Source organism: Ruditapes philippinarum, unplaced genomic scaffold (genome assembly GCF_026571515.1).
Source record: "Ruditapes philippinarum isolate M1 unplaced genomic scaffold, ASM2657151v2 ctg832_1_1_1_1, whole genome shotgun sequence".
Taxonomy (NCBI): domain Eukaryota; kingdom Metazoa; phylum Mollusca; class Bivalvia; order Venerida; family Veneridae; genus Ruditapes; species Ruditapes philippinarum.
Window position 1 is genome coordinate 64,693 of NW_026857120.1, and position 18,803 is coordinate 83,495.

General features: G+C 30.8%; 1 protein-coding gene across 2 annotated transcripts; it reads right to left on the minus strand.

Annotated features, from left to right (window-relative positions):
• Positions 1-10,319: 10,319 nt before the first annotated feature.
• LOC132748827 (serine/threonine-protein kinase pakF-like) lies at positions 10,320-15,468 on the minus strand. 2 transcript variants are annotated; one of them, XM_060738473.1, is made up of 2 exons: positions 15,265-15,468; positions 10,320-12,686 (listed from the first exon to the last, which is right to left on the minus strand). In XM_060738473.1, the coding sequence occupies exon 2, from the start codon at positions 12,548-12,550 to the stop codon at positions 11,231-11,233; it is 1,320 nt and encodes a 439-aa protein (XP_060594456.1). In that variant the 5' UTR covers positions 12,551-12,686; positions 15,265-15,468; the 3' UTR covers positions 10,320-11,230. The 2 variants fall into 2 exon arrangements, with proteins under 2 accessions (XP_060594456.1, XP_060594457.1); XM_060738474.1 differs by having other exon boundaries at positions 15,090-15,468.
• Positions 15,469-18,803: the final 3,335 nt, after the last annotated feature.

Consider the following 18,803-nt stretch of genomic DNA (forward strand, 5'->3'; position numbering starts at 1 on the left):
GCGGTGCATGATCCCGAAGTTAAAGAATGCGTGACGACAAGAAAACAAAGAACGGGACTAAATAAAATGGAATTTTAAGGGGCACTATTTTATGAAACATTCATATCACAACAAAGGTCATACTGAAGTCACCCAACAATTAAAACATCAAATAGAAGATTTTTAAGAATCGGAAATATTACATCCCTGATTGTACGCAACAATATATTGTACAGATCCGCACGATACAAACATCGATGATACGACAATAATAGGATATTGAAAACAATGCAGACTCGGTTTTATTGAACCGTATTCGTGGACGGTAGTGGTAAGCCATTTATTCTATGTATCTAAAAATTAAGAGTGAAAAACTAAATCAACCTAGTAAGTTGTTTTAGCATTTTGCTAGTCACAAGGTCATGACTGGAACTTCTGTGCTTGTTCTGATTCATGGGACTATGTTGTGCAATGCTTCTTCACATTTTAGATAGTTTACCCTCGATGCAGTTTGATAAGGCCGCAAGGACATGAAACAATCCAAGCTTTTGAAACGTCAAAGTGTCAGTCAACATTTATTTAAGATGATCAGTTGTGTCAAAAATGTCATTAGATAAATCCTACTCGTACATTATCGACATTAGACATTAAAGGTTATCATCTTTATTTCGGTCGTGTAGGAAACCAGTCACCATTTAAGAATGCCAGATAAAAATAAAAAATGTTTAAATATTATTCGGCAGTACCAGTTCTAACATTTTTGAAGGAGGGGAAGATTTAAAATAAATAAATGATCCTTCAGCATCACATTAACCTGCACACACCTGATTAAGATACTTTACCAGTATTTGCTCTATAACAATCTTCCTTTTCTCGATGTTTTCTTGATTACTTTTTGAACAAATACTTGTGTCTTTAAGCTAATAGAACAAATTTATAATCAGAAATATTGCGATATCAGAGATAGAGCGCACAAAAGTAATAGAAAACTTTAATGAAGTTCTGATTTTTATCAGGGTTTTATTTTCAATGAATATTCAAAGGGGAAATAGAGCCAAAACAGGTGCTACATCGTTACAAGAACAGAAACCTGACATCAGTACTGACATAATCAATTTACTGCCAATCTAATTTGATTGGTTCAGGTTTAGGCAAATACTTACAATCTATTTTGAAGCAGTCATCATGAACATAAGATTTAACTTAAAATATACATTTACTTACAATAATTGTGGCAGTCAAAACGGCAGCGTTTTCTACATTTAATAACTTTGTTTATTTCAAATTAAACTTTAAAGGGAGACACAGGCAAAATTTTCATATCTTAGTTTTGAATTTTTCATTATTTATTCTGTAAATGTCCTCAAAATAAATACACTAAACAGTCAAAGAAACAAAACTTTGCTCCATGTAAAGAATAAAATGGTGTTTTCCTAACTTGACCCGCGTGGGTCAGGTTAGAGCACTAAGATTTAACAATAGTTGTCACTGTGTACTCTGGAAACGTTAAAGTACATGTCCAATCAATTACTTAGACTTATTTCAATCATACAATATCCACACCTGTTATTGTAACTTCCAGGGTTTGTTCAAATCACATGACTTGTTTTTTAACTATTCGGGGATTCTGTTGGCGTCTAAATTTCGTACAACATATATAGTTATTTTCAAGCTTCAAACCCAAAATATATAGAATGTATACAGAAATTCATGCTGGGACTTAAAGAAATGTCATTTTAGTGTGATTTGAGTACAGAAGATAATTTTTATATTTTTGTCTTTATTCTGCCTGAGTATCCCTTTAAAATCATTACTATTTTTATTCAAATGATATACAATGTATACGGATTAACTTTTGTAAACAGCACATAGTATTTATGCAATACAGTCTAAATTTCTAAGCATTTATGTTCACAAGGATAAAATGAAATTATTAGGGACAACAACAAAACAATATCATACTTTAACTAATTTTATTTTATAGTCATACATAGTGGCATATGTAATTTATCTCACTGAGTAATGTCTTTGGTTTATCTTTGGCATTTTATGGGCACGACTCCATTAATAAAAGCCAAAAGGTTTGGATACCGGGCATACAAAACCCTGTTAGGGCATCCATAGCAAAGCAAACAAATGACACAAAATCAAAACAAGCAAATGGAACAAACTGTATAGCTTTTTGGAACAGTATGTTCTAGAAAATAATTGATCAAAGCAATACTAGTCTTTCAATTCTTCATTCACAAAATAGTCAATTTTCACAAATGTATATGAGCAACAACACAGCATTGACACTGTTGCGCGAAATTGGTTCTGGGAAGCAGAAACCAGTATCGCCAGTATCACAAAATGTCTATTCGCCGGCCGCAAAATGCAAATTTAGCAGACACAACATGTGAAATCTAGTATTTGAAAGTTCATAGAACACATCTCTGGAGTCGCACCGTTGTCGAATTCTCTCTACTGGTGGTTTTGGCCCAAGCAGTTTTCCTAAAAGATACCTCTTCCGTGGTATTTAGTAGGGCTAGCTGTCTTGAAACACGTCGCTTATGTTGGCTAATCTGAAAACATCAAAAGAGGACAGAAACAACAAAACAAGCATGACACTAGTATTAAATTTAAGCTCAAATCTTTGACACTTCACACTCATAATTGACGAGGAGGGCGGGTGGGTTTTTTCAACAACTCATTTCTTCCTTGTTACAATATTCGACGCCAGCGTTAAAAGGATATGACGTAGATACAGTACCTACGTCATAACCAGGGCAGGGTATAAGTTGTTCCCCAAATAACAGAGACTATTCTATAGAAATAGTCATCATTATTAGGGACAACAACAAAACAATATCATACTTTAACTAATTTTATTTTATAGTCATACATAGTGGCATATGTAATTTATCTCACTGAGTAATGTCTTAGTTTATCTTTGGCATTTTATGGGCACGACTCCATTAATAAAAGCCAAAAGGTTTGGATACCGGGCATACAAAACCCTGTTAGGGCATCCATAGCAAAGCAAACAAATGACACAAAATCAAAACAAGCAAAATGGAACAAACTGTATAGCTTTTTTGGAACAGTATGTTCTAGAAAATAATTGATCAAAGCAATACTAGTCTTTCAATTCTTCATTCACAAAATAGTCAATTTTCACAAATGTATATGAGCAACAACACAGCATTGACACTGTTGCGCGAAATTGGTTCTGGGAAGCAGAAACCAGTATCGCCAGTATCACAAAATGTCTATTCGCCGGCCGCCACTAGACTTCGGATGGTGAACGGGAGATTTCCCGTTTTCCAGTCGAAGGCTCCGCCAATAACATACAATATTGGCTTCGCCAATATCATACTATTATTGGCTCCGGCGAATTGAATACTTAAAAAAAAATTAGTCGTGCCCAGCCATTCTATGATTTATAATACAACACTGCCATGTAGGTAATTCATCTTAGCAAATAAAGCAGCATTCCAACAAATATGCATATACTAGCGCTCATAAATCAAATATGACACTATCTGAAACACAATAATTTGGGTAGTAACCATCAAGATCTCGAGTTCAGTGCCATTTCTCTTGACATGAATTATTCAAAAGCATTCAAAACTGCTCCAAATATGTGCTAGCTAAATGTATATACATTTGACAGTGCATGTTTTTCGAGATATCAATTGCAATAACGTTCAAAACTGCTTCAAATATGTGCTAGATACATGTATACAATAAGTGCATTCAATCAACTTAACTATAAATTATGCATCAACACATCAACTTTTCAAATATACCTTTCCTGAACCACTCTATGTCATAGGTGTTCGGCGCGCTGATCAGCCACCCACCCCCACAACCCTCCCACCCCCCAAAACCATTTAAACTGCAGTATTTTTCATTTGAAACATGTTTTAATATTTGGTATATGCTTTTAATTCAATTACCTTCATTTCCCACAAAAAATAAAAAATTGATTTATATATATACATATTTAGTAAAGGTATGCAACTCGCTGCACATTTTTCAGCACTCATCTTAATAATAATTGAACTCCATAACCCCAACATTTTTTCACCAATTTTCAATATTATGGTTCTGAAGGGCTGGAGGGCCGCAAAGTGGGCGAGGGTCCCCCGGGGGCAGCCACCAACCAACGCGCCGAAAACACATGCCCAATACAATAGTGACCATCAAGATCGTGAGACCTGCATGACTCTGAGAGCAGATATTTCCAATTGCATTCCATGGGTTCGAATCCTTCCAATTCAACCAACATGTTTAATAATGTTACATTAATCAGGTTTCCATTTGTTTTTAAATCGCATGATGTAAACACTTACACTCCATGCGGTAAAAGAAAACTAGCAACAATTTAATGCATCATATCGTCGACAAGGCAGAACACTTTTATTACATTTTAGTATGCTTAACACCTATTGACATTAGAATAGCATGCAATATTAACGTGTTAGAAATTGTCCTAATTTTTTACCCCACAATTGTACATAGGTTGCCACAATTGAACATAGGTTTCGAGCTATATTTTTCAATTTGCAGCATTTCACACCACCCATCCTGGTCAGTCCTGGACTGTCTTTCTTACAACTGTGTGAAGCGCTTATTTAAAATAGGTACTTATACTAATATACTTAACTGAGCTGTAAAAAGATTTGAATCAATTTATAGATTTCATGGAATATTTACTAATAAAATATCTTTATTGGCCAAAAACATACTAAATTCCCAAACTCCAAGAATAATGGTTTAAAGCTTTTTGTTGGACATAAATTCTACTGCCAGTGTTATCAGCAATTACACAAAAATATTCTTTCACTGGTCAGTTTGCAGCATCCAGCTATACTGTCAGTTAAAAGTTGTTTGATTCTGTATTGGTTATTAGTCAATTCAACCAATTAATAGACTTAAATAAACATTGATTATAATAATACACATGTATTTACATTTTATTTTTAATTGAAAGCCACATTCATTAATCTATCTGCAATACAGAAAGCATTTGCTGATTTTCAGCCAAGACATTTTTGATTATCAAATTAAGTAGCTGCTGAAAAACAATAATAGCCTAATAATATGGTAATTTAAGTTTTGAACAAAGTGAAACCTTAGAACATTGCCAAAGTATTTGCATCATTTTATTTAAACATTGTAAAGTTAGTGTTTTTTATGTGCCTTATTATGTTTATTGTTAATAAAATAATCCAGACAGAAATCAACAAAGTTTATTACCATGAAGATAAAAGGCAATCATTTTAAGAACAAAATTATATAAATATCAAGAGCTTAGATGGACTCTGAAGTGCATAATAATTTATTACAAAATTATAAAAAATATTAGTACATTTAATTGACACTAATAGAATGTAAACAGTATTAAACAGTATGTAATAGATATTTTTGACATAATGCATAATGCCCATCCAAGGCTTTAATTATAATGAGTGAACAGGTGAAAGTCAAATAAGTTTAAATCTTGCCATAATTCCTTTCAATTTTTATAATGATTATGTACTTTCCATTTATGAACGATAAATCAATGCCATTGGAAATTACCCAAAATGTTCAATTTATAAAAGTTTGGGACAGTCTTTTTATATTTTATGCATACTTATATTTTATCCTTAACATTTTAAAATATCAGCTGTAGGTCAATAACCTTTTTTTCAGTCAATTATTTGAAACATGAAGTCAATTCAGCATAACTTGACCATGACAAAATAGGCACAATGTCATTTTAATATCATAACCATGTTTATTTTGAAATTTAATAGGGTGTACTTTTCACAATAAAATATTGTTTCATCACGGAAATTAAAGTAAGACGATTTATATTAACTTTTTAAATATCAAACCTCACATTCTCTATATAGTTTACATAAAAATTGGTCTTGCAATTCAACCAAAGTTGAGTATTATACTAAAGCCAAGAGAAATTGTCTTGAATGATTTTCCTTTGAACAACATTCAACAAAGAAAAGTTAAAGTTGAATGCATGATTTTGTGTAAATATTATCAACAGTGTTTAACACTAAAATTTAAGAAGCGTGTTCACTTTTATCACTAGCTTAGGGAATGAGTACCTATCATATAGCATGAGATTATAAGAAATCCTAAAGAAATGGAAAAACGTTTAACCTCTAAATTTAAAACTTCTACCCTCTAAAATAAAAGTTTTAAGTTTAATTATGAGTAGATCTAGTGTCAAAACTATAAGAAAAAATAAAAAGTAAATGATATACTTTCAAATTTAAAGTTTTATATTTGGATGGTGTTCACTATGACTAAATCATCAAAAGAGGTTCACAATCATTTAATAAATTAGCTATCCATTTATTATATTAAAATATTTATCTTTTTATGTTGTGTAAAGTAAATAAAAGGTGCAATGGAAAATAAATTTTACAATGAAAAGTGAACTACAACTTGTCAACTCAAAATTGCAATAAATTGTGTGACAAATATAATTTGTTATAAATCTGTACTGTAATGTAGCCTACACCATGAATTATAGTTTAGTTTAAGTAGTTTATTCTTTTATTCCATAAGGCAATATGCCCATGATGGCATTACAAGCATGTTATAAATTATAAACAACATAGTCTAATTAAAATTATTATTATTATTAATTTATTATTATTAATAATTTATTTTTATTATTATTATAATTATGAATTCATGATTGTCTTATTATTATCATTAGATCACATCATCATCATCATTATTATTATTATTACTATTATCAATTCATTATTATTATTACTTATTTATTATTATTATTATCATCATCATTAATAATTTATTATTATTAATACATTTGTATTATCAATTCATTATTATTACTATTAATTTATTGTTATTATTTTATTTTTATATAATGTTTATTAATTTACTATAATTATTATTATCTAATATCTTACTCATGTGACTGATGTTGCATTGAAGTCTGCATCTTTTAATTATTTGTTCATTATTAATTTATCAATTTCTATTTAATGTGATTTTAACCCCTTCTATCCAACATAATTTGCTTATTATGCATACTTAATTTTACCATGAAAACAATAGGCCCTAAAATAAGGCAATGTATTCACATCTATGATAACAAATACTGAAATATAACTGAATAATTAATTTGTTCAACTTGTAGATCTAAACCTAGGTTTCACATTGTAAAAATAATGTATAAAATAAACATTTTAAACAGGAAATACCTCACCTAATACTGTAAAGGAACTAAACTACTAGCTCTACTAACATCAGTCACCAATTTATCTCATACAACAATTCATCAAATGTCAGGAGTCCTCACAAGACGCTGCTGATCACCATGCATTTATTTCCACATTTCCCATACAGACCAGTAGTGTATTGTCTTTAATCACATTCTTCCAATCTCGTCCAGCAAAAAAAAAAATTATAGATCTATTAATTTTGAAGATTTAAAAGCAAATAAAATATATTTTAAAACTGATTAGCTAATAATAACTGATTTATTATGAACCTGTTAGATTAATAGACACATTTTTTCCTAATTCAGGACAATTAGCACAAGTTAACAAATATTTCTTGCTTCCACCATTCTTAACGCCATTGAAAATAGCAGTGCACCTACTGACCTAGCTAGATCATCGTATAATTTATGTAGATCTATCATATTTTTTTAAAGGTTTTCATTACAATCATCATCGTTACCATCAGTTACTAATACACCGCGAATGATTTAACATTATAGCGAAATACAGACATAGCTAAATGAATAGCCGTGGGTGAGAGTAGATCCATGGATCGTCATAGTAAAATTGTCAATTTACGACAGCAGTCAGCATAAAGCTAGACAAAGTACAATTCACAAAACAATGAATATAAATAATTTAAATTTAAACTGTTCTCGACAACAATCTGTTGAAGATCTAAATCTGAAATTGAATAAGAAAACTTCTCTGTCCATATAATATCCTACTAGATTCAGTGTTCCATGTTCCCACCAAAGACATCAAGAACAAATCCGCTTCAATCGTGGAAAATATCAACAAAATTGCTGCTTATAGGGCACACAGAAAATCACCGACGTCTTATCGATTCATATCTAGAAGATATTACTATCGATTGCTGTTTTGATCAGCGATTTTTTCCATTTTTTTCAACAACTCATTTCTTCCTTGTTACAATATTCGACGCCAGCGTTAAAAGGATATGACGTAGATACAGTACCTACGTCATAACCAGGGCAGGGTATAAGTTGTTCCCCAAATAACAGAGACTATTCTATAGAAATAGTCATCATTGTTTTCACATCTTTTTTTATTTTCCTTCTATGAAATGCATTGCAAATGTGAATTTAAACGTTTTTCGATTTCATGCGAAAATAAAAATGAATTTCATTTAGTTAAGTAATATTGATCTTTATCTTATTTGCATAGGATTAGACTTGAAATGATTTCAGTTTATTACATATTCAATAAACTTGTTTTCACAGGGGCACTTTATACAAATAGGGTTTGGTGAAATAAATATTCTCAGATTGAGGAAGAGATGAAATGATTATGAAAGTTTATTGCAAACCAACATGTGTTAGAAATGCTGATATACATGATTGCATGCTGTGATCAATATATTTATAAAAAAAATTACATCAATAGTTGATGCAGCTGATATTTTCATATTTTTACAACTTAACACAACCTTTGATGTTTTATCATTATTATAATTATCATTCTTAAAATAAGATGCTCTTTCCGTCTATCAAAGTATTGAGGATACATGCCGCCGCTGTGTGAATTCACCCATATATAACAGTGTGTGTTTTCTTTAGAATACATTTTATTTTTTACTAAGTGTTATGATTTATACATTTAAACAAATAGATATATTTCATCTATTTTACTCCGTAAAGGTTTTTTTATATTCAATTTACTGACTATTTAACTCGGTAAAAATTTCAATCTGCCAGTTTGATTAATGTTTGTCGTTGTGAATCTATTAACATCGGCGTTGGAATTGTAAGTCTGAAACTTTCTTTCAATGTGTTCTACCAAATTTGATTGGATTATTGATTTTGGAACTTTTGATACGTGAATAAGTTTGACCAAATAAAAGATTCGTATATTTCAATTTCATTTAGTGAAGAAATTATTTATTACTTTTTTATTTTCCCATCATATTAATTTGATTATTCTTGTGAACAACCTTGTACATAAAGGGTGTCTTGTCTCCTCGTGTATCTGTGTTTATTCGGTGAAATTAAATGGGGATCTTTTGTCACGACAATGTAATAAAACTTTCACAAAAATGAATAAGGAACATATGATCTTGATCGTTCTGAAGACTTATTAACCGTATAACTCAAATATTTGATTTCATTCAAATTTATCTTTCTTTTGATATCTATAAAATGAAATTTAGTATCAGTTTTATAGATATAGAACATAAAGGGCGGATCTGACAAGTCAAATAGTGTAATTGAAATTTGATAAGATCAACTAAAGCAGAAACTATCTAAAAGTTCTTTGATAAAACTTAACCCCAAAAGCAACTATACACATAAAGTTATTTTGATTGGATAATTTTGTATCCCTTCAATTTTTAACATTTAAGATCAAGTTAGCATCTTATGACTAAGTAATAAAAATGAAAAAGTAATTAAAATGTGCCTACAATACATTTTGTTCATTCTGTGTTTTAAAATTCTGGAACGGCAGGTCCCACTAGAGCAATGAAAACAAAAACAAGTAATTGACAAAAGATATAATGAAAAGTGCAATGTCCCTCACGTTCCTTAGCACCATATTTCACCCTCGACACTAACATTAAACTCAGAGACCAGGAAGAACCAGAAAAACATAATAACACTTTGGGTTGATTCATTGATCTTTTTGGTAAAACTTATTAAAGATACACTTGTGCAATTGTTGATTGACTTATTCAAGTAAACTGGGTTGGAATGATAATTACCTACAATAAGTTGATGAATATGCTTAGTTTTAAGTGTTTTAAGTATATCCTTTTACAAGGAAGTGTCAGTCATTAGGGTGTAACAATACACTGAAAGACTTATTTAACTTTTTCACTTGTCTATAAATTTATCTTCAATAAATGATGTATATACAAAAGTATGTTGTTGTGTTTTTGTTTGTGTTTTTTTTCTCTCAAGTATTACATTTGTATACGATTTACATTTTACGTGCGATAATTATAATCTAAAACATACAACTTTTTGTGTTCCTGGTGAGATAATGATGTAAGGATTTTTGGGGCCTTATTGTTGTATGGAAATTCTAACTTGGCACCATTCATAAATGTCATAAAAGGAAACTGTTTAAGTTGTACTAAATTTAATTATATAATTCTAATATTATACGATCAAATATCATGTATTACAAATAAATACACTATGTAAACATGTATATCAAACATGCGTAGATGCAAGACATATATAAAACGTACGTAAATAAATACGATACTTAAATCAAGTTAAATTTCTGAACACAAATATACACATAAACAGAAAAAAATCAAATAAATATTGAATTCCCTTCAACTACCGTGATTTTTACAAATTCAAAATTGTTATCTAATGCATAAAACCTTTTAAACCAAAATAAATCCTCGAGATTTATTTAAAATCTCAGGAAGATTGATTTATCAGTCAGTTTGTTTATTCAAGCTATTTGCAGCACTCTTAGCTAACTTATAATTTCCGGATCTCTTTCTAAATGTGAAAACCTGAAGTTCAACTACTTTTTCTCACTTTATTTTATATAAAACGATTGTTGTTTGTATCTGTAAGCACGAGTTTAAAGTAAACACTCTAATCTAAAAATTTAATATATCTCTATACTTGTTTGAAAACAAAAATGCGCACAGAAAATTCTTGAAGGAAGAGATCCGTTGTGAGCAATTTAAACAAAAATTGCAGACTCGGCTTGTCGAAAGAACATGGAAGGTGAAATATCTCTGATGAGCCCTAGCACCCGCCTAAACAGTATTCAGTCTTCAGCATTAACAATTTAAAAAGACGACTTTGCTGTTATTCCTTAGTAAGTGATATTCTGTAACTTATTTAGAGGCTTGTTGAGGTCTAGCTGGCTTCAAACTTAGGTAGCTTATATGTTGTTTACCAAAACATGGACACATATTCTGCGGTTTTTATTTCTGCGGTGCTGAAACTGACCACAGAAAAAATAAAGTTACCGCAGAAAAAACACTTATACGGTATATTCTTCTAACATACGAAAAGTCATGTAGGTAATTTAAGAGTATTGTTTTCTGAAACAGAGTTTTGTAAACTGTCCAAGAAAGGGAGAATACTTGGTGTGCGTAAAGATTGACTAGATATGGTTCCATTAGCTACTTGCCATGCGTAACTTTTTTTCCCACTTGAATTCATACTTTCTGGGTCAAGGCGTTTTATAGTTTCGTCAACTGTTTTGTTTTGTATGGAGTTGAGATTGATATATGATGTTGGTAGAACACTGGTAAGCGACTCGTAACTAGCTGAAACAACTTGTGCAATCTTTGCAGGTCTTTCTGGCAAACCGTTTTTAGATTTTGCAGAACCTGAACTAGGTCTTGACTTAGTAATCCTGAACGATGTTGGTTGAAGCCTTGTTCTGTTAGTAAGAGATGTTGAGTTGTTTAAGGAAACTGCACCATTTACGTCTATCACATTTGGTTTAATATCATTTTTGTACGTAAGTTTTGCACCAGATGCCGAACTATCCTGATTTTTACTCACTGGTTCAACAGTTGCACGTATTTCAAGCAATCGAGATCTATTTCTTTTGCTTTTGTGTGGCTTTATCACATCTCCTTTAATTGCATTTGTTTTACTTTTCTTGTTCTTTATCTGTTTCGATTTATTAATTGCACTTATTTCATTTTTCGATTGTTTAGGGGTTTCTTTTTTCTCATTCTTTGTTGGTTTTAAACGTTGTTTCTTTTTTGAAGTTGCTTGATTTGAACCTAAATCCAAATTGTTTGTTCTTGAACTTTCGTTTACTTTTTTAACGTTACTACGTAAATCAGGAAATTTACGTCTATGTACCTGTTTTACCGCAAGTAATTTCGCGAAAGGTTTTGGTTTTACAGTTTTATCCTTTTTTGATTTGTGTTTACTATCTTTATCCTCATCACTTTCATCATCATCATCATCATCGTCATCTCCATCGTCCTCGTCATCGTCTTCCTGTTCGTCATCATCATCGTTGTCATCGTCATCATCTTCTTCATCATCACTGTCATCGTCACTGTCACCGTAGTCGGAACTTTCGGAATCACTTTTTAACCCAAGCATTTCTCTATTAGGTATAACATATATCAAAACAAGACTATCGCCTGGTTTAAACCTAACTCTTTTCTTGCTTTTCTTTGATTTAACTATTGCGGTGGACCGATGCTTTTTCACACTAAACGCAAGGGAGCGATACGAAGTTGTGTCACTTGCATCATCTCGATCATGTTCGCTGCTTTCATCATCTGAAGATTCTGAATAATCTGATGACGTCACTGTTTCATCTTCGCTTTCAGAATCCTGCGTTTTGGTAGACATTTTCGTCATTTGAATAAACCTTGTTTTTTTAGAAAAGTATTTTTGTAGTTCTAAAAGTTTCAGTTCATGATTACTTTTAATAAAGTCCTTATTGCAGCTCCTCTATAAAAACAGTCCCTTGCATTTTCTTACTTATTGACCAGATCTGGAATAGAAATCATATGTTTTGTTAAGTACATTTTTACATCATCAACTGCAAATCGAAATTACGAATTAAAACCATAATATCAACAGATTCTATTACCATCCTATGATAAGAATATCAATCTGTTTTCTCATATTTGTTATGTCATACATCATACGCTCGTTAATCAAGCATTTATAATTGTCTGCTCAGGAGGGTATTGCAATATTCTTATAGAAAGCTCTTAGACTTTGTCACGATAATATTGATTGCAGTGGTCAACTTGTGATGTCAATCTCCGCTACATTAATATTTTGTCCAAGAATTGTTCAAACATATCAATAATTCATTTGTTGTGTTTACTAAAACTTGTTGACATTGAGGAGAAGAATGTAGTCCAAGTTGCTAGTGAACCTTGTTACACGAGTGTAATGACGTTAATTTGAGCCGTGTCACGACAAAACCAACATAATGGGTTTGCGACCAGCATGGATCCAGACCAGCCTGCGCATCCGCGCAGTCTGATCAGGATCCATACTGTTCGCTATCAGTGTCTCTACTTGTTATAGGGTTTGTAAGCGAACAGCATGGATCCTGATCAGACTGCGCGGATGCGCAGGCTGGTCTGGATCCATGCTGGTCGCAAACCCATTATGTTGGTTTTGTCGTGTCGCGGCTCATTTGTCAAACTGAATACTGGTTCTCTAAGATATTTTAACAAGGGTGCTGTGTCACCGTAACACAAATCAAATGATTCATTTTATGTCATAACCGTATGAATGTCTGAAAATATTATAGAAAAAAAAAAGATTTTAAATGTTCATCGCAGACATTAATACATGTAGAACATAGAAATCTATATAAACATTGCAACAATTTTATGATTTCTTGTCATGAAATAGATTATTTCTGAATTTAAGCATTTAAACTACGCGTTATGTGTTCGTTTCCTTTTTGCCTTTGGTTGTCTAAAATGTTATTGACATAATGGCAAAAAACTCTAAAATAAAACTAAGTATGGCCCAAAACATTAAAAATTCTTATAGCCACAGCATTTATTGTTACGGAAAATGTATTTTTATAATGCAAATCATATAATAGATAAAGAAAATATCCAGACATATTTCAATGGAAAGTAGTCTGTTATACTAATTTTGTGTATAGTAATATAATATGCTTAGTATGAAGACCGTTTAAGATAGTCCATTCATTAACGTTCCTAAAATTAGCTATTGTGAAATAGAAACAAAATTAGTTGGTATATTTGAAGACTAGTAAATGTGCCAAATTTCACACTGCATTAAGGGTATCAATTACAACTGGTTTACAAAAGACAGCCCGTAAAAACAAAACGTTTAGGACATGTTATATACTATATACGAAATGAATGCCAAGCACTTTGGTCTGTATAGCGTTAAATTAGAGCGTTGATAAAATACCGTTTATAATTGAAATTCTAAATACAGGCAGTCCCATAATAGATAAGAATTAATATGTTAATAAATGTGTAAATACCCCATAAACGTCTACATATTAGATAACATGTGATAAATGGCAACTTGCAAGATTATATTATAAGATTACTATAATTGTGTCACAGTCTTTTATCTGTGCTTATTTTTTTCATCAATACGGAAGAAATTTTTACCAATCATTCAATCAATTAAATTACTTAAGTATTAATATAAAAGAAACGAAGGTCTAGAACTTTACTAGTTGTTCATTAAAACGATCGTCAGAAATGCAAAGAAAATAAGTATTTATACCTTTGATGATAAAAAATAGACAAATTAGGTATATTAGAACCTTATAAAGCTCAATATTGGGTTTACAGTAATAGCATTGCGTATATACATACATGTATTAACCGCGTAATATAAGTATTGGTTTTAATAAACAACAAAACCACAATAGGATATCAAATATCGAAAAATTCACATATCGAATCTACAAACAAATTTATGACAATAAATGCATTGTATAAAATAAGTGTAGGACAATTCACTAAATACTAATTTATTATATTAAATCGGCTTAAAAAGACTATTTAAGTTGAGCTAAGCATAATCACTTGTATAAAGTGTCCAAAAGATAACGGTCAATTTTTAAAGTGTCCAAAAGATAACGGTCAGTTGTTTAAACATTTAGCCTCCGTTGCCTTGTAACCGGATTAATTTATAGTTTATATATTCTATGGATCAAAGGATTCACACGATGACCTTTAACTTAACATCTATGAATACTTACAAATAAATACAAATAATCACACAGCGTATCTTTTAGTCACAGTGTGTAATAATAGAGCAATAAAAAGCAATTCTACAAATTAATTAATTTCAATTAAAAAGTTGTTTTCAACATAAGAAATGAAAATTCCACTTTTTTACATTAAGAATGGCAACAGAACATAATCTTGAAATTTACCTTTAGAATTCCACGTAAAGTCTCATTTTAAGCTATCTGAGGTCCCCTTCTAAAACTACTATTTTTAACAAACTTTAATACTTTATTCATCTTTTTTCATTCGTGCAAAAATCAAATCTGCTAAATCTTCATCTGCTCATCAATTAATTCCGTATAGAAGTAGGTCGGTACATACCATAAATCTGTCAAAGGATAATGCTAATTAAAATTCCAAATAGCTTTATAACCTATTAATCCCATTTCTAATGAATCAATTTCACATTTTTTTGTTAATGGTGTCAAAATAAAACTAAGTTCTCATGCAAGATAAAGGTATGGAAATAAAGACATTCAATATTCAAAATGATTTTCACTCGGCTAGATCTTTGACTTTATTGTATCAAGCGGGGCACATTACAGATATTGATTAGTTGACATATACCACCCCCTTGAAGATATTTACATTTACGCTCTGTATTGGTTTAAAATGTTTAAAAATATCTTGTAAAGAGATTTATTCTGGCGTTACAGTTTAAATGGACAAAATTATCGGGTTAGTTGAAAAAATATTCAAAACAGCTAACTTCTACATATTGATGTATTGATATATTTCTTGGTCACTAAATCAATATGACCAATGTATTGTTGATGAATAAAATAAATCTGTCCGAAGTTTTGTAACATATCAATATTACCTTGTAATATTTCCATTAAACATTATTATGTAAATTTATTGCAGTCTTTATTTCAGGCATAAACGTTAAAATGAAAATGACTTTTTTATGAAATGTTCAAAGCGACCTATAACATTTTTTTCACGTATTAACAAATGTTATCACAATATTTTTCTATTTAAGAACATTTCTCCAATCATTTCATTTTGTGGTATCTTTTAAGTGTCTAACATATTTACATTAAGTAACTGTTATTTTAGGCTATGTACCTGCTGTTCTACTGTCAGATTAATAAAAGTTCTGCATCATCAATCTTTTTCTTTTATAAAGCACGTTCAATTTTCTCAGCCAGTTCAAATATGTGCTTCACCTGGGTTACTGATAACCCAGGCTTTACGTTCTATCAAAAACGTTTTGATTCCGTGTAATAGGATCTAATTTTGATTAATAATTCGATTATACCTTTTAAGTTTCAATTTAATTTAGATTAATGGTAATGAAAGTTATAGTATATTTGAACGACTTTAGAGTCCGCTTCCAGGAACTTACAAATACCGACTATATATAATGAAACCTGGTTGTGGCTTAAGTATTCAACTATGATGTCTGGCAGACACATAGGCCATTAAATTCCTCCTCGTTGTAAATATGCTTTCGCTTGAGCATCATTTGACTGTGGGCGAACTTGCCATACATAAGAAAGTTGATGACATTAAAGTTTTGCTAAACCAATTTGTGTCGTATCCAACAAAATCAACAATATTCTTTTGAAAGATATTTTAAGCATATTTGATTTGATTTTAGCCTGATTAAATATCATCTTAGGAATATTGAAGTATTAATTGAAATATTTGATGACTTAAGTCCATGTCCATGTTTGTTGTCATAGCGTCAGAGGATTTATTAGGTTTGTCAATAGCAAACTTTTATCGGCAAATAAGTTTTGCATGTCGTATGAAAGATTTATTTTGTCAGCTTGTATAATCTATTGACATGTTGTAAAGTTTACCTAAACTCTTAACGCCATGTCCAAAGTGGTATTTATATATAGACTTCAAACATTTGAATAGAGTGAAAAGAGCCTTACATATCGAAATATAGAATTCAATTGTGAAAAATATATCATCAAAATAAGTTATACTTAAAGTGGAAACAGTTTATACAGTTTATACAAATATAAGTTTAAAATTACATGTATTAAAAACCACTTTCGTATGATTGTTATCATACATAATTGGAATAGCAGTATATTCCTAAACACTTTATTCATAAACACTTTATTCCTAAATCATCATTTATTTAAGAAATATCGTTCTGAGCGTTGTGTATAACGTCTATTTTACACCGGGTAGGAATTTTGATGTGTAGGAATTGACCACAAGGATCGTAGACCGAAGCGTAGAACGGAGGGAAGGTGGGGGTAATAAATTAAATCTTTAAACGCTACAAGTGGGAAATCAGAATAAAACATGCACGTTTTTTAATAAGAAAAACGGATTTCTTCCATCTAAAATAAACAAAATGTTCTTTGCAAACACCAATAACTTTCATGTAAAAAGAAAACGTTGCAACATACCTATCATCCGAAAATTACCATTCAATATCACCCCAGTGCTGATCGGTCCTTTCTAATATTCCTATAATTATCTAAAAGAATATAAATCCTTGCATTGTCTTCTCATTGCCTCGCCGTTAAAACCTTTCCCAAACACGACCGCTGGATTGAACTTTAGATGTGTTCTGATCTTATTATCACTTTTATAGTTTCTTTTTTTTTCAAATAACAGCTCAGTATATTTATTCAACTTATTCAGAACCCATAAAAAATGTTAACAAAAACCTATCCACAGACAGCGCGCTTCATTTCTTTCAAGGTTGGATAGTTAAAAAAGACACCATAGAATAATACTGCAAACATGCTTAGCAGACACCTGCTTTTAACAACCAACGAAACATTTGAAGTAAATACACAAATGTAATTTTAACGGAATTTGAGAAAAAGTCAAATATTTCAAGTCAAAAAAGGGAAATATAACAAAAGTCGGGTTTCCTGATTATCTGCCCGTAGAAACGCATCTTAAATTTGGAAGTGAACACGATCTTTTAAAAAAATCTACGTTTGAAGTTGATTTATTTTGACAATTTTTGAGAAAATGACTTGAGAATCAAAGCATTAAGTAAAAAGAGGCAAACTTTGCAAAAAAATAATTTTAGGATTATCTGCCCTTCTTAATTAAATGGTGTCATTTTATGATTGAGAATGTGAATATCAAGTTCTTTCTGAAAGAGAGGGTCGTGACAAAAGCTTCAATTTTTTCTCTTTACAACGAGTAGCTGAAGACTTTTACTGACATACTGTAAGTGGTAAAATGGTGATTATCATGGCATTGTCTATGAAACATGTTTTAGATATTATTGTTATTTATAACACATTTACAGATAATTGTTATCTATACTATATTCGTTTTTATAATATTGATAGATACGGTAGAATTGATAGAAGGTTTGGTGGGATGATATTACTATTGACTTTGAGATCATGTTTTACTGTCAGTTTTGACAGATAACCGACACATTTGAAGTTTTAAAATGTTGCCATATATGATTGTCGTCTACAATATAAGATCAGTGTTGTTGGTAACATCCTACATATAGAAATTATATAGTCGTAGGAATTATCAATTTATTTCAAATGAGTTTTATAATGTTACAAGACATAGTGTTTTAGTTAGACATAATTGATACATACATACCAAGTTGTTGTTAATATGTTATTAGATATGCAGCTCGTACATATAATTAAACAAATCGAGACTGAGAGTTTCGGTGTCCCGATAGGGACATCGCGACACACAAGAAAATCGAAACAACAAACACACGAAATTTCAATGGTAAGATGATATAAAGTCGAAAAAGCCGAAACAGCGAAAGTACGATGATGAAAACTCGATATAATTTCTTATTATCACCATCGTATTTCCGATCGTTCACCATAGGGACTTTCTTGTTTCAATATTTCGAATTTTCTGCATTAACTTTCGACTTTTCATCATCGTATTGT

Excerpts from the sequence above, each read along its gene's own strand:
- LOC132748827 (XM_060738473.1), bottom strand. The coding sequence starts at position 12,550 with ATGACGAAAATGTCTACCAAAACGCAGGATTCTGAAAGCGAAGATGAA.